The sequence below is a fragment of the Urocitellus parryii genome, chromosome 1 (assembly GCF_045843805.1).
Source record: "Urocitellus parryii isolate mUroPar1 chromosome 1, mUroPar1.hap1, whole genome shotgun sequence".
NCBI classification, from domain to species: domain Eukaryota; kingdom Metazoa; phylum Chordata; class Mammalia; order Rodentia; family Sciuridae; genus Urocitellus; species Urocitellus parryii.
In genome coordinates, this window is record NC_135531.1 from 222,900,577 (window position 1) to 222,917,939 (window position 17,363).

General features: G+C 36.1%; 1 protein-coding gene across 4 annotated transcripts in view; it reads left to right on the top strand.

Moving 5' to 3' along the window:
• Ppig (peptidylprolyl isomerase G) overlaps positions 1-17,363 on the top strand; it is a 61,510-nt gene that overhangs the window by 17,391 nt on the left and 26,756 nt on the right. For 2 of the 4 annotated variants that reach the window (XM_026389518.2, XM_026389519.2), the window contains exons 2-9: positions 2,880-2,932; positions 3,217-3,291; positions 3,386-3,460; positions 3,764-3,871; positions 4,871-4,915; positions 5,509-5,596; positions 11,333-11,362; positions 11,449-11,588. In XM_026389518.2, coding sequence (XP_026245303.1) covers positions 3,231-3,291; positions 3,386-3,460; positions 3,764-3,871; positions 4,871-4,915; positions 5,509-5,596; positions 11,333-11,362; positions 11,449-11,588 — 547 coding nt within the window. In that variant the 5' untranslated portion in view covers positions 2,880-2,932; positions 3,217-3,230. Of the gene's footprint in view, positions 1-2,879; positions 2,933-3,216; positions 3,292-3,385; positions 3,461-3,763; positions 3,872-4,870; positions 4,916-5,508; positions 5,601-11,332; positions 11,363-11,448; positions 11,589-17,363 lie in introns of those variants that run through there. The other 2 variants (XM_026389520.2, XM_077802740.1) reach the window with 2 other exon arrangements.

Sequence of the window (17,363 nt, forward strand, 5' to 3'; positions counted from 1 at the left end):
TAAGTAGTAATTTAATGTTTTCCCGTAAGATTGGATAGTTTCCTCATATTTGTGGAGTCATAGTATTCTCAATTCCAAATATACAGCAAGCAAAATACTATATACATAAAGACATACTGCAACAAATTTAGCAGGACACTATAAAGTTGCTAGGTTTTGTTGTTGTTGTTGTTTTGGTACTGGGGATTGAATTCAGGGGCACTTGTCTCTGAGCCACATCCCCAGCTACTTAGAGACAGAGCCTCATTTTTGCTGAGACTGGCTTTAAATCACGATCTTCCTGCCTCAGCCTCCTGAGCCGCTGGGATTGCAGGCATGTGCCACCACGCCTGGTTAGGTTTTTTGGTTTTGTTTTTAAAGAAAATTCGTGTCTGGGGTGGGGATGTGGCTCAAGCGGTAGCTCGCTCACCTGGCAAGCGTGCGGCCCGGGTTCGATCCTCAGCACCACATACAGACAAGGATGTTGTGTCCACCGAAAACTAAAAAATAAATATTAAAAAATTTCTCTCTCTCTCTCTCTCTCTCTCTCTCTCTCTCTCTCTCTTTCTCTCTAAAAATAAAAAAGAAGAAAATTTGTGTCTGTAGAATTCTGGAGGATTTGAAAGATATCTTTTTGTTTCCTTTGTTTTATTTAAAACAATACCACTATCCATTATATCTGTTAGAATTTTGAGATGGAGAAAGTTAGGAGAAAATGATATTTTTCCATGCAGTAATTCCAAAGTGAATATACCAATACTTTGACTGAATTCAAATGCAAAATAATCTTTTATATAATTTAATCCCTAATTCACATTAACAACACTAAACAAATAGGTTAATACATATAATTTGCATTTTTGTCATTGTTGGTAATTTGGACAAAGAGGTTATCATCCCTTACTTTTCCATTGCTTTTGTTGAATGCTCTGACTTGTGGTTTATGTAAAATTGATAAGGGTTAGTATGTGAACCTACACAAATGATAAAATTGTGTAGAACTAAATGTAAGTTAAACTAGGGACATGTTAGTAAGATAGGTGATAGGTAGGTTGTATCAGCCTCAGTTTTACTATGATATAAAGATTTTGCAAAATGTTCTCATTAGGAGTATATTAAGCAACTTTGCATTACTGTAATTAAATACCTGAGATAATTAATTTGTAAAGGGAAAAGGTTTATTTTGGCTCATGGTTTTAGAGGTTCCAGTCCAAGACAGGGCATGAATTACTTTAGGCCTGTGATAAGACATGGCGTAAGTACAAGTGGTAGAACAGAAGTGCTTATACCCATCAACCAGGAAGCAAAGAGAAAAAGACAAGAGGCTGGAGTCTCACAATCCCCTTCCACTAGGCCTTATTTCCTTTTTTTTTTTTTTTTAAAGAGAGAGGAGAGAGAGAGAGAGAGAATTTTTTTTTAATATTTATTTTTTAGTTCTCGGCGGACACAACATCTTTGTTGATATGTGGTGCTGAGGATCGAACCCGGGCCGCACGCATGCCAGGCGAGCGCGCTACCGCTGAGCCACATCTCCAGCCCTAGGCCTTATTTCCTAAATGCTTCATTACCTGCCAGCAGCACCACCCTGGGACCAAATCTTTAATAATATAAGCACTTTTGGGGAATGTTTATCTAGACTATATCAGGGTGAAACTGTGTGAAGTTTATACTGGATCTGTCTATTATTTCCTTTAACTGCATGTGAATCTACAGTTGTCTCAGTAAAAACTTCAATTAAGAGAGTGGGATATAGCTAAGCAAAAAAGCACATGGTTAGCATGAGCAAGACCTTAGGTTCAGTTCATAGCTGGCAGGGTGGGGGGGTGGCCCAGGGGAGAGATCTACACAGGATAAAGCCTATAAATCTTAGAGTTTCCCTGGGCCTAAAATATAGTGTACTGTTTGCTGAGCCACCAGCTTAGTTTAGATATACTCATTTTCATAAAAGCATATACATTTTAGTTAGTCGCTTCTGAAAGTTGAAAATGTCATTTTTATTGTCAGTTTGTATACTATTTAACTTACTGGCTTTGTTTCATCTGTTCTTCACCTTAAACTCCCTACCCCCATCAGATATTACATTCAAAATTTCAAGTTTTAAAAATCAGGGCATTACCAGAAAAAAAGTTCTATTAAAAATAAGTATCTGCTATGTAGATAAACCTGGTACACAGTATAATCCTCATTGGTATGTCTATAATAGCACATCAGGAAAGGCAATTGCTCATGATTAAAAACTGGCCTCGCCAGGCACCGTTTCTCACGCCTGTAATCCCAGCAGCTCAGGAGTCTGAGATGGGAGGATTGAGAGTGCAAAGCCAGCCTCAGCAAAAGTGATGAGCTGAGCAACTCATTGAGACCCAGTCTCTAAATAAAACACAAAATAGGGCCGGGGATGTGGCTCAGTGGTCAAGTGGCCCTGAGTTCATTCCCAAGTACCAAAAAAAAAAAAAGTAGCCTCATGTAATGAGTGAAACTTATTGTTGTGCTTTTATTTAGCATTTATATCTACCATATATTACTATTATTAAAATACTCTACCCTGCTCAGTGTGGTGGCTCACAGATGTAATCCCAACGACTTGGGGTGCTGAGGTATGAAGATTATAAGTTCAAGGCCAGTCTCAGCAATTTATTGAGGCCCTAGCAACTTAGAGAGATCCTGTCTCAAAATAAAAAGGGCTTATGATGTGGCTCAGTGGTTAAGCAACTGAGTTCAATCCCCAGTACCTAAACAAAAATTCTACTTTGTTCTTTATAGATGATTTATTTTTGATGGTGTTTAGAATTCCTCCTACCAACAATACTTGCAGCTCCACTATTGAGCATATATATCCCCAGCCATTTTTATTTCTTATTAAGTCTCATGTTTTAATCAGAACTCTCATTTTTGCTTTCTAGGAGCAAAGAATTGAATCAATTGCCCTTGTTGGTGTTCTTTTTTCAATTTAAAGGTAATCTACCTGTCAGTTCAGTTGTCATACAAACTTAATACAATTTTCTGTTTGTGCTGGCAATCTTATATTTGGTTGATAAAATAAATTTGATTGTATGATAATGGCTAAGCCTTTGAAGTCTTTTCTATTCTCACAAAACACAATCTAATCTCTGAGAGCATTAATAATCCATATGATTTACCTCATGGAAATACATATAAAAATAATTCAATTCATATTTCTGATTTTTGTTCCATGGAATTATTTTGTCAAATACTCAGGAAAAATCTTTTCTATTTTAGTCTGCATTGGAACAATGGGAATAAAAGTTCAGCGTCCTCGTTGTTTTTTTGACATCGCCATTAACAATCAACCTGGTAAGAATATTAATGTTCCTAGTTAACATTTAAAAATTAGTATTTAATACTTTAAATTAGTAAAGAAGTTTAAACCAAATACTTTCTTTTTCAGCTGGAAGAGTTGTTTTTGAATTATTTTCTGATGTGTGTCCCAAAACATGTGAGAACTTTCGGTGTCTTTGTACAGGTTTGTTCACATTTTCGGTTGCCCTAATAATTCTTAGAAATATTAGTTATAGTGCATTTTATTTGAGATTGATTTCTGCACTTGCCCGAAAAATGTGGATGTGGATGGCTTTTTAAAATGATAAATGCTTTTTTTTTTTTTTTTTTCCTGGAAGGGAGTGAAAGTTCTGTAGTTTAAAGAAATCTATACAAGAGTAGTTATATTTTACAGGGCAAAAGCTTTCATAAGTAATTTTGCTTTAATACTACTTCCTTGATTTTTGTGTTTACTAGGTATCCTGCTAATTTTTCTTCTCTACTACAGGTGAAAAGGGGACAGGGAAATCAACTCAGAAGCCATTGCATTATAAGAGTTGTCTCTTCCACAGAGTTGTCAAGGATTTTATGGTTCAGGGTGGTGACTTCAGTGAAGGTGAGACCTTGATTCCCTCAGAAGAAAACCACATATTTAAAATCTTTGTATGTCATTGATCTTAATGTTAGACAAATCCTTAGAAGTCTAAGTCTGACTTTATTCTCATTCCAATTAGTCTTTGGTCAAATTGTAGAAGTACTCATAGAATGGCATGAAAGAAGAAAACACATAGGAAATAGTTTCCCTTTTTTTTTTTCTTCTTTTCTGTAACTGGGTTTTAATCTGAGGGCTGACTCATGCTTACTGAGCAAAAGCTTTACCACTGAACTACACTCCAGTCCTTTTTATTTCATTTTTCAGACAGGATCTTGATAAATTGCCGGTATTAGCCTCAGACTTGAAATTCCCCTGCTCCAGACTTCTGAGTAGTTGGGATTAGACATATAACAACTGTATTCATCTCTAAATCTGTTGGCTGTTTTTGATTTGGAATTCTTACTACAGTTTGGTATTTTTGTTTGTTTGTTTTTGTTTTTCATGATATCAGGGATTTCAGAAACCTGGGGCACTTTACCACTGAGCGATATCCTTGGCCCTTTTTTATTTTTTGAGACAAATCTCTCATATTTTGCTTAGGGGCTTGCTGAATTGCTGAGACTGGCCTTAAACTTGAGATCCTCCTTCCTCAGCCTCCTGAGTCACAGGAATACAGGCATGCACCATCACACCCAGCTTAAAACTATTTCTAAAGACACTTTGAAAAAAAATGTTATTAATTCTTGTTGAAGAAACTGTGTAGTCATCATTAGAATCTGAAAACTGTTTTTTCCAAGAATCTTAATATGCTTTATCACATTCTTATTACAGCATCATAAGTGAAAGAAGGTAATTTGGGATCTTGTCATTGCTGATATAAAGTTAATATCTTATAATTTGCTGTTGGTCCTTTGATTCAAAAATCATTCACACACTACTTTGTAGGAAGTATGTTGGTTTAGGTAGCAACTTCAAAGAGTTCACTGTCTTGAGAATTCTGAGTCTATTTTTCATTTGTAGGAAATGGACGAGGAGGGGAATCTATTTATGGAGGATTTTTTGAAGGTAAAAATGTTTACATTTTATTCATTTGGTTATTGATTCAACTAGATTATTTATTATAATATACATGTGTATATATATATATATATATATATATATATATATATATATATACTAATGTACAACTATCTTCAACTAATCTGATGGTTAATTTTCTTTTGGGGGGGCATGTACTTGGGGTTGAACTTGGGCGCTTTACCACTGAGCCACATCCCCAGCCCTATTTTGTATTTTATTTAGAGACAGGGTCTCACTGAGGTTCCTTCGTGCCTTGCTTTTGCTGAGGCTGGCTTTGAACTCACATTCCTGTCCTAGCCTCCCTAACTACCGGCATTAGAGGCATGCACCACCGTTCCCAACTTAAGAATCCTTTTGATACTATGAGATTTGGCTAGTTTTCCCACAAATTATGTTTTCTGTCTTTTTTATTGATGTAAAAATCACTTGGAAAACTATAAGCATATGAGTGTTGAACTTAATAGCTTTCATCTTTACTTTTTGTATTCAGGTGAAATTTTATTTCAGATTTCATATGCTTTTTTCTTATATCCTTATTGTATGCTTATAATGTAACTGAAAACTTTACTTCTTTATAGATGAAAGTTTTGCTGTTAAACACAACAAAGAATTTCTCTTATCAATGGCCAACAGAGGGAAAGATACAAATGGTTCACAATTCTTCATGTAAGTATTTATAATTTGATGGTTTAACATATCCCATTTTCTGTTCTCTCTTGATGTGCCTTCCATTGGTTACTAATAAATCAGAGAGAAGCCTATAAAGGCAGGGAATTGTTTAATGAGGAAGAAGAAAGAATTATTGAACAGGGGAGTTGAAAAGTGCTGCTCAAGTTTTTAGATAATGTATATTTGTCAAGGGGACATGAGAGCCAGATTAAATACATTTCTATTGGCCAATTTATTACAGGTTGAGCATCAGAATTAATAATATTATTAGGTTTGGCACAGTGGCGCACATTTGTAATCACAGTGGCTTGGAAGGCTGAAGCAGGAGGATCCTAAGTTTAATCCAGCCTCAGCAATTTAGCAAGGTCCTAAGCAACTTAGTGAGACCCTACCTCTAAAATAAAAAATGAAAAGACTGGAATGTGGCCCAGTGGTTAAGTGCCCCTGGATTCAATCCTCAGTACCAAAAATAAAATATAACAATAACAACAATATTATTATTAGATTATATTCAAATAAAGTAGGAATCCAGGAGTCCATACTGATACATAGTAGTCCTGCATTATGTGTAGTTTTGCTTTCCATAATTTAAGTTACCCACAGTCACCCTGAAAATACTAAATAGGAAATTCCAGAAATAAACAATATATATATTTGAAATTTGACTGACTTGATGAAATCCCCATTGTTCTACTTGGCTTAAAAATCATCCCTTTGTCCATTGTGTCCATACTATATATGCTTCCTACTTGTTAGTTACTTAGTGGTCTCTTTGATAATTAGATTAGCTGTCAAGTTATTGTAGTACTTGCATAACCCTGAAGTAGTAACTTGATGCTACATCACAGTGCCCACATCATTCATTTCACTTCATCTCATTGTGTAGGTATTGTATCATCTCATTGTTGCAAGAGGAAGGATGAGTACAGTAAGATATTTTGAGTGACAGAGATAATCTCTTACTGGGCCTAATTTTTTAATTAAATTTTACCATAGGGTAGGTATATTTATATGAAAAAAATCATTTACTGGGTATATGTAGGATTCAAAACTATCTGCAATTTCAGTTATCCCCTGGGAATTGTGGAACATGTCCCTACAGATTAAGTGGGAAGTACTGTATATAAATAAGTAACAAGGGAGAAGAGAAAAGCTCGTTCCTAGTAAAACATCAACTAATAAACGTAAAAGAAATGTTGAAGTTAGAAAACTCACCATTTTGTAATCATCACAGTAATAATTGATTAAGGCAAGAATCTTCTATGGATACTAAACTTAGTGGGACAGTATTAACTAGAAACAAGATGTTTATGTTACATAGAGTATCTCTCCATAATTATGAAAGTTAAAACAATTGAGCCTCATAATTCACAGATTATGTATTTGTGGATTCACCCATACACTGGGTAGAGCCCAGGGACAAATACATGCTAGGGAAGCACTCTCACTGAGTCACATTCCTAGCCCAAGCTTTAATTTTAAAAGGAAAAAAAAAAAAAAAAAGCCTTGCAGGTGGCTCATGCCTGTAATCCCAGTGGCTCTGGAGGCAGGAGGATTGTGAGTTCAAAGGCAGCCTTAGCAAAAGTGAAGCCCTAAGCAGCTCAGTGAGACCCTGTCTCTAAATAAAATACAAAACACGGATAGGGATGGAGATGTGGCTCAGTGGTTAAGTGCCCCTCGGTTCAATCCCTGGCACCCCCTAAAAAAGAAAAAGTTTGCTGTATTATGTATACTGTAAAGCTTGCCTTTTAACCACTTTTTTGACTTGCAGTCTTCCTGCCTCAGCCTCCCAAGACACTGAGAGGCCTTTTAAACACTTAACTGTGTAGTTCAGGCATGTTTATCAAATTCCCAGTGTTACCAGCAGTCATCACAATCTGTTTCCAGAGCTGTTTTATTATGCCACATTTTTTTTACCATTTTCCTTTCCCCATAGCCGCATAACTACTAATCTTGAATTTGCCTATTGTAGATATTTAATTTGGGTGAAATTATGCAATATTTGTCTTTTGTATCTGACTTGTTTCACTTAGCGTGTTTTCAGAGTTCTTTCACATGGCAGCATTTTTCAGAACTTTAGTCCTTCTTATGGCTGAATAACACTCTATGTATATATCATATTTGTCCCATTATCTGTTAATGGACATTGGATTGTTTCTACCTTTTATCTAATGTGAGTAATACTACAGTGAACACTAGTGCTCTCAGCTTTCAGTTCTTTGGGGGGTTGAGTGGGGGGATAATGGGAATTGAACTCAGGGACACTTGAGTGTGGACACTGAGCCACATCCCCAGCCCCTGTTTTGTATTTTACTTAGAGACAGGGTCTCACTGAGTTGCTTAGGGGCTAGCTTTTGCTGAAACTGACTTTGAACTCTTGATCCTCCTGTCTCAGCCTACTGAGCTACTGGGATTATAGGCATGCCCCACGGTGCCCTGCTCAGTTTTCAGTTCTTTTGCTTATACTCCCAGGTTAGATGGTAATCCTATATTTAGTTATTTAAGGAAAATCCAGGACCTTATGCATGCTAGGGAAGTACTCCACCACTGAACTACACATCCAGCCTTTTAAATTTTATTTTGAGGCAGCATTTTCCTAAGTTACTCTGGCTGGCCTTGAATTTGTGACCCTCCTACTTCAACCACCTGAGTAAATGGGATCACTGGCATGCTATTTTATTATTGTAATTAGCAATAAAATTGTTATAACTAATACAGTAGAACAGTAAATTCAGTTGCATACATACCCAATGCCTTTTTCAATAAAGTTTCTTTTTAAAATTATCTTTAATCTGTTATTCCAATATATCTCTGGTATATAACCAAATAGCAGCCCTCTTCACTACATGACTTTAAAGGTAATCTAGGGGGAAAATGGATGACAAGAAGTTCATTTGCCAAAATATGCTTATTTTAAGTTTTGATTTTGTCTTGGTTTTTTTCTTTTATGGGGGCTTTCACTATGCTCCCCAGACTGGTCTGAGCTCCTGGGCTTTAGTGGTCCTCCTGTCTTGGCCTCCCATGTATCTGGGACTGCAGTACCATGCCACCACAACTTTAATTTTTATCCAGGTTTCTTTCTTCAACTTGGAAATTTACATCAGGAGTAACAAACTCAAGCCTACCAAGGCAAGTGACATAAATTAGCCTGTTGGAACAAGAAACTAAACTATTAATTCACATGTTAAAGAACACAGAAACCCTTGGCTCTGGTCAGTTATTGCTGTGTGCCAGGTATCACAATTTTCAAGTATTGCAGAGAGGCTCCAAGCCTGGATTTTCATGTGAAAGTGTCCCTTGGGTTACCCTTTTGTTGGTTTGTTTCCCGGAGTTGGGAGTTATCTCTGTATGACCTAGGCTAGCCTTAAACTTGGATTTCTCCTGCCTGTTCTACCTAAGTAGCTTGGATTGTAGGCAAACGCAGTGGCACTTGGTGAAATAATTTAAAAATTTAAACATTGTCAGTTAATTAAAAAATTGTCTAGGGGGAAGAATAGAAGTTCGTTGGATTAGACGACATTGGGAATGAAGGGAAAGGAAGGGGGATGGGAATAGTAGATTGAGTCAGATATAACTTTCCTGTGTTCATGTATGAATATACAACCAGTGTGACTCCACATCATGTACAGATACAAGAATGGGAAGTTATACTCCCTTTATAATATGTCAAAATACATTCTACTCTCATATATATCTAAAATTAGCAGGAAGAAAAAAGAATATTTGCCTAGCATGCACAAAGCCCTGGGTTTGACCCCTAGTATTGTAAAAATAATAAAATAAATGAATTCATAATTTTTTTTTTAAAGTGGTGAACACTAATATGGATCATTTCTATTCAGGATGAACAGAATATGTCTGAAGGCTATCCGAATCTGACTATTCCCACCTCTCTCTCCCTGTTCTGTTTAAAATGTTGAAATTGAAAAGTAGTCTCCCCTCCCCACCAAGTTATTTTTATATACGTTTTTAGTCATTGATGGATCTTTATTTATATGTGGTGCTGAGAATCAAACTCAGTGCTTTACATATGCTAGGCAAGTGCACTACCACTAAGCCACAACCCCAGCCCTAAAAAGTAGTCTTAACCCCATAAAACCATAATCATAGAATGGCTTGGTAAATTTTGATAAGTCCATACAGTAGAAACTTTATAAACCATAAACATTCAGGAAGAACTCAGTTTATGCAATAAATTCAAATAGATAATAACATCACCAAAATGTTGACTTTTAATTTTTATTTATTTATTTATTTATTTTGTACCAGGAATTGAACCCAGGGGCACCTAACCACTTAACTACATTACCAGCCTTTTTATTTTGAGACACGTTCTTTTTTTTTTTTTTTTATTGGTTGTTCACATCATTACAAAGCTCTTGACATATCATATTTCACACATTAGATTGAAGTGGGTTATGAACTCCCAATTTTACCCCAAATGCAGATTGCAGAATCACGTCGGTTACACACCCACAATTTTACATAATGCCCTAATAGTAATTGTTGTATTCTGCTACCTTTCCTATCCCCTACTATCCCCCCTCCCCTTCCCTCACATCTTCTCTCTCTACCCCATCTATTGTAATTCATTAACATTAAACAGAGACATGAAATGGGGGGAAAGGGAGAGAAAAGGGAAATTGCGTGGAAATGAAGGGAGACCCTCATTGCTATACAAAATTACATATAAGAGGTTGTGAGGGGAATGGGAAAACAAACAAGGAGAGAAATGAGACACGTTCTTACTATGTTGCTTAGGGCCTCACTAATTTTTGCTATGGCCGACTTCGAATTAGCAGCTCTTGCCTTGGCCTCCCAGATTTCTGGGATTATAGTTGTGTGCCACTCTGCCTAGCTTATATCCAGGTTTTTGACAAGTAGGTATTGCTTTTCTATAAAGAACAAATTTTTTAAAAATACGTTGTGCATCCAGGTGTGGTTGGCCTATGCTTGTAATTTTCAGTTACTTGGGAGGTTGAAACAGGAGGATCACAAGTTCAAGACTCAGCCTCAGCAATTTAGGAAGACCTAAAAAATAAACCAGGTTGGGCTGAGGCTGTAGCTCAGTGGCAGAGCGCTTGCCTAGCATATGTGAAACACTGGGTTCCATCCTCAGCACCACATAAAAATAAACAAAATAAAGACATTCTATCCATGTACAGCTATAAATAAATGAATGAGTAAATGAATGAATGAAAGTATAAACAAACAAATGAATGAATAAACCAGGTTGGGGCTGGGTTGTAGAGCACTGGTAGAGCGCTTGCGTAGCATACATAAGGCATGGGTTTGATCCTCAGCATCACATAATAAATGCATGAATGCATAAAAATACATACATATATACATAAACAAACCTGGTTGGTGACCTATGTCTGAGTCAAGAGGATCACAAATTTGAAGCTAGTCTGAGCAATTTAGTGAGATCCTGACTCAAAATTAAATAAATAAGCAAATAAATAGGACTGGGTATGTAGTTCAGCAGTAAAAGCAAGACTGAGCTGAATCCCCAATGCAGTGGGGGTCCGTGGAATACATTGTGTGGCAGATATTTTGCATTCTTTTTTACTCAAAGTTAAGGTAATATGATTCTGTTATGTTAAAGTAACATATGATTAGTTTGGGTTTTGCTTTGTTTTCAATGTAGTTATTTTCTTTTCCTTTTTAGAGATGCTAACTTTGTTTTTCTTTGACTTTGTTTTTATTCTTCTTTCTGATGACTTCCAAAAGAACAACAAAACCAACTCCTCATCTAGATGGGTAAAAATTCAACTATTTTATAACCTACTTTAAATTAATGTTAAAATAAGAAGCTTTTATTTAGTCATCTTTATTTGACTCTTTAGGCATCATGTTGTTTTTGGGCAAGTGATTTCTGGCCAAGAAGTTGTAAGAGAGATAGAAAACCAGAAAACAGATGCAGCTAGCAAACCATTTGCTGAAGTACGGATACTCAGTTGTGGAGAGCTAATTCCCAAATCCAAAGGTAAGAACAGTACATATTTCAAGGAATTCTTGCTAATATAAAATAGACACTCTAAATAGTTGGTTTGAAATTCATACTATAGTTGACATAAATGTGAGGTGTTTGTGTATTTTTTTATTTTTGTACTTGGATTGAACCCAAGGGTGTTTTCCCCTCTGAGCTATAGTCCCAGTTTGCAGTCCTCCTTCCTCACCCTCCATAGTCATTGGAATTACAGGCATGAACCATCTTGCCAGACTTCTAATTTTTTTTTATTTTTTATTTATTATTTTTTTATTGGTTATTCAAAACATTACAAAGATTGCAGAATCATATCGATTACACATCCACATTTTTACGTAATGCCATAATAGTAACTGTTGTATTCTGCTACCTTTCCTATCCTCTACTATCCCCCCTCCCCTCCCATCTTCTCTCTCTACCCATCTACTGTAATTCATTTCTCTCCTTATTTTTTTTCCCATTCCCCTCACAACCTCTTATATGTAATTTTGTATAACAATGAGGGTCTCCTTCCATTTCCATGCAATTTCCCTTTTCTCTCCCTTTCCCTCCCACCTTATGACTCTATTTAATGTTAATCTTTTCCTCCTGCTCTTCCTCCCTGCTCTGTTCTTGGTTGCTCTCATTATATCAAAGAAGACATTTGGCATTTGTTTTTTAGGGATTGGCTAGCTTCACTTAGCATAATCTGCTCTAATGCCATCCATTTCCCTGCAAATTCCATGATTTGTCGTTTTTTAGTGCTGTGTAGTACTCCATTGTGTATAAATGCCACATTTTTTTTAATCCATTCATCTATTGAGGGGCATCGGGGTTGGTTCCATAGTCCAGCTATTGTGAATTGTGCTGCTATGAACATCGATGTGGCAGTATCCCTGTAGTACACTCTTTTAAGGTCTTCAGGGAATAGTCCGAGAAGGGCAATAGCTGGGTCAAATGGTGGTTCCATTCCCAGCTTTCCCAGGAATCTCCATACTGCTTTCCATATTGGCCGCACCAATTGGCAGTCCCACCAGCAATATACAAGTGTACCCTTTCCCCCACATCCTCGCCAGCGCTTGTTGTTGTTTGACTTCATAATGGCTGCCAATCTTACTGGAGTAAGATGGTATCTTAGGGTGGTTTTGATTTGCATTTCTCTGACTGCTAGAGATGGTGAGCATTTTTTCATGTACTTGTTGATTGATTGTATGTCCTCCTCTGAGAAGTGTCTGTTCAGGTCTTTGGCCCATTTGTTGATTGGGTTATTTGTTTTCTTATTGTTTAATTTTTTGAGTTCTTTGTATACTTTGGATATTAGGGCTCTATCTGAAGTGTGAGAAGTAAACATTTGTTCCCATGATGTAGGCTCCCTGTTTACCTCTCATTGTTTCTCTTGCTGAGAAAAAACTTTTTAGTTTAAGTAAGTCCCGTTGTTGATTCTAGTTATTAACTCTTGTACTATGGGTGTCCTATTAAGGAATTTGGAGCCCGACCCCACAATATGTAGATCGGAGCCAACCTTTTCTTCTTTCAGACGCATAGTCTCTGATTTGATATCAAGGTCCTTGATCCATTTTGAGTTAACTTTTGTGCATGGCGAGAGAAGGGGATTCAGTTTCATTTTGTTGCATATGGATTTCCAGTTTTCCCAGCACCATTTGTTGAAGATGCTATCCTTCCTCCATTGCATGCTTTTAGCCCCTTTATCGAATATAAGATAGTTGTAATTTTGTGGATTGGTCTCTGTGTCCTCTATTCTATACCATTGGTCCACCCGCCTGTTTTGGTACCAGTACCATGCTGTTTTTGTTACTATTGCTCTGTAGTATAGTTTGAAGTCTGGTATCGCTACACCTCCTGATTCACACTTCCTGCTTAGCATTGTTTTTGCTATTCTGGGTCTTTTATTTTTCCATATTAATTTCATGATTGCTTTATCTATTTCTACAAGAAATGCCGTTGGGATTTTGATTGGCATTGCATTGAACCTATAGAGAACTTTTGGTAATATCGCCATTTTGATGATGTTAGTTCTGCCTATCCATGAACAGGGTACATTTTTCCATCTTCTAAGATCTTCTTCTATTTCTCTCTTTAGGGTTCTGTAGTTTTCATTGTAAAAATCTTTCACCTCTTTTGTTAGGTTGATTCCCAAGTATTTTATTTTTTTTGAGGATATTGTGAATGGGGTGTTTTTCCTCATTTCCAGTTCAGAAGATTTGTTGCTGATATACAGGAATGCCTTTGATTTATGCGTGTTGATTTTATATCCTGCCACTTTGCTGAATTCATTTATTAGCTCTAGTAGTTTCTTTGTAGACCCTTTTGGGTTTTCTAGGTATGAAATCATATCATCCGCAAATAGTGATAATTTAAGTTCCTCTTTTCCTATCTTAATGCCTTTAATTTCTTTTGTCTGTCTAATTGCTCTGGCCAGTATTTCGAGAACTATATTGAATAGAAGTGGTGAGAGAGGACATCCCTGTCTTGTTCCAGATTTTAGAGGGAATGCCTTCAGTTTTTTTCCATTTAGAATGGTGCTAGCCTGAGGCTTAGCATATATAGCTTTTACAATGTTGAGGTAAGTTCCTGTTATCCCTAGTTTTTCTAATGTTTTGAACATAAAGGGATGCTGTACTTTGTTGAATGCTTTTTCTGCGTCTATCGAGATGATCATATGGTTCTTATCTTTAAGGCTATTGATGTGGTGAATAACGTTTATTGATTTCCGTATATTGAACCAGCCTTGCATCCCAGGGATGAATCCTACTTGATCATGGTGCATGATCTTTTTGATATGTTTTTGTATACGATTTGCCAGAATTTTATTGAGGATTTTTGCATCTAAATTCATTAGGGATATTGGTCTGTAGTTTTCTTTCTTTGAGGTGTCTTTATCTGGTTTGGGAATCAGGGTGATATTGGCCTCATAGAATGAATTTGGAAGTTCTCCCTCTTTTTCTATCTCCTGAAATAGATTGTGGAGTATTGGTATTAGTTCTTCTTTAAAGTTCTTGTAAAACTCTGCTGTATATCCATCCGGATGGTCCTGGGCTTTTCTTGGTTGGTAGTCTTTTGATGGCTTCTTCTATTTCCTTACTTGATATTGGTCTGTTTAGGTTGTTTATATCTTCCTGACTCAATCTGGGTAGTTTATATGTCTTAAGGAATTTATCAATGCCTTCACTATCTTCTATTTTATTAGAGTATAGGGTTTCAAAATAATTTCTAATTATCTTCTGTATTTCTGAATTGTCTGTTGTGATGTTGCCTTTTTCATCCCGTAAGCTAGTAATTTGGGTTCTCTCTCTTCTTCTCTTTGTTAGCGTGGCTAGTGGTCTATCAATCTTATTTATTTTTTCAAAGAACCAACTTTTAGTTTTGTCAATTTTTTTGATTGTTTCTTTTGTTTCGATTTCATTGATTTCAGCTCTAATTTTAATTATTTCTTGCCTTCTACTGTATTTGCTGCTGATTTGTTCTTCTTTTTCTAAGGCTTAGAGGTGTAGTATGAGGTCATTTATTTGTTGGCTTTTCTTTCTTTTAAGGAATGAACTCCATGAAATGAATTTTCCTCTTAGTACTGCTTTCATAGTGTCCCAGAGATTTCGATATGTTGTCTGAGTTTTTGTTTACCTCTAAGAATTTTTAAATTTCCTCTTTGATGTCTTCTGTAACCCTTTGTTCATTCAGTAGCATGTTGTTTAATCTCCATGTGATGTAGGATTTTTTCTTTCTCATTTTATTATTGATTTCCAATTTCATTCCGTTATGATCAGATAAAATGCATGGTAGTATCTCAACTCCTTTGTAATTGTTAAGATGTGCCCTGTGACATAATATATGGTCTATTTTTGAGAAGGATCCATGTGCTGCTGAGAAGAAAGTGTATCCGCTTGATGTTGGGTGGTATATTCTGTATATATCAATTAAGTCTAAATTATTAATTGTATTATTGAGCTCTATGGTTTCTTTATTCAACTTTTGTTTGGAAGATCTGTCCATTGGTGAGAGAGGTGTGTTAAAATCTCCCATGATTATTGTGTTGTGGTCTATTAGACTCTTGAACTTGAGAAGAGTTTGTTTGATGAACGTGGCTGCACCATTGTTTGGGGCATATATATTAATGATCGTCAAGTCTTGTTGGTGTATGGTTCCCTTGAGCAGTATGTAATGTCCTTGTTTATCCCTTTTGATTAACTTTGGCTTTAAGTCTATTTTATTTGTTACAAGTATGGACACCCTTGCTTGCTTCCGGGGTCCGTATGAGTGGTATGATTTTTCCCAACCTTTCACCTTCAGTCTGTGTATGTCTTTTCCTATCAGATGAGTCTCCTGTAGGCAGCATATTGTTGGATCTTTTTTTTTAATCCATTCTACTAGCCTATGTCTTTTGATTGGTGCATTTAAGCCATTAACATTTAGGGTTCCTATTGAGATATGGTTTGTATTTCCAGTCATATTTGGTTATGTATGATACTTAACATGATTTGTTTTTCCTCTATGCTTAGTTTTTCCTTTACCTCCCGCTGTTGGTTTTCATTGTTATTTTTCATTTCCTCTTCCTGTAATGTTTTGCCAAGGATGTTTTGAAGAGCTGGTTTTCTAGCTGCAAATTCTTTTAACTTTTGTTTATCGTGGAAGATTTTTATTTCATCTTCAATCCTGAAGCCTAATTTCTCTGGATACATGATTCTTGGTTGGAACCCTTTTTCTTTCAGCGTTTGAAATATGTTGTTCCAGGATCTTCTAGCTTTCAGAGTCTGTGTTGAAAGATCAGCAGTTATCCTGATTGGTTTACCCCTAAATGTAATCTGCTTCCTCTCTCTTGTGGGTTTTAAGATTCTCTCCTTATTCTGTATGTTGGGCATCTTCATTATTATGTGTCTTCGTATGGATCTCTTATGATTTTGTACATTCGGTGTTCTGTAGGCTTCTAGTATTTGGATTTCGTTTTCATTCTTTAAGTCTGGGAAGTTTTCTAGTATTATTTCATTGAATAGATTGCTCATTCCCTTGGTTTGGACCTCTGTACCCTCTTGTATTGCAATAACTCTTAGGCTTGGTTTCTTGATGTTATCCCATAATTCTTGGATGTTCTGCTCATGATTTCTTAACATTCTTGCTGAGCTGTCTATGTTCTTTTCAAGTTGAAAAACTTTTTCTTCGTTGTCTGAAGTTCTATCTTCTAAGTGTTCTACTCTGCTGGTATTACTCTCATTTGAGTTTTTAATTTGGTTTATTGTTTCCTGCATTTCCAGGATTTCTGTTTGTTTGTTTTTTATATCCTCTATCTCCCTATAGAGTTTATCTTTTGCTTCTTGGATTTGTTTATGTAATTCATTGTCAAAGTGATTTTTCATTGTCTGAATTTGATGTATAATGTCTTCCTTGAGTCTCCAGATCATCTGAAGCATGTATATCCTGAACTCTTTGTCTGACATTCCATCAGCTGCAGATATTACCTCATCTAATGTTGAATTTACCTGTATTGTTTGTGGTCCTTCCTTTCCTTGTCTTTTCATACTGCTCATGATTCTTTCTAGCTTTGTGAAACTGTTGTGCTAATGTTTTTCCCCTTATATATTTGTATTGTTCTTGTATAGCTCCAAAATCCCTCTTTTGCGGAGAAAGACAATGTTAGCAGATCCCAATATCAACAGTACATTATCTAAGCACAAGTTTTCATTATTAATACATTTGTAGTTAGATTCTAAGACTATAGGTATTGGTTTTAATTATTACTTAAGAATATATTCATTAGTTTCATAAAAGGTGTACCATATCTGG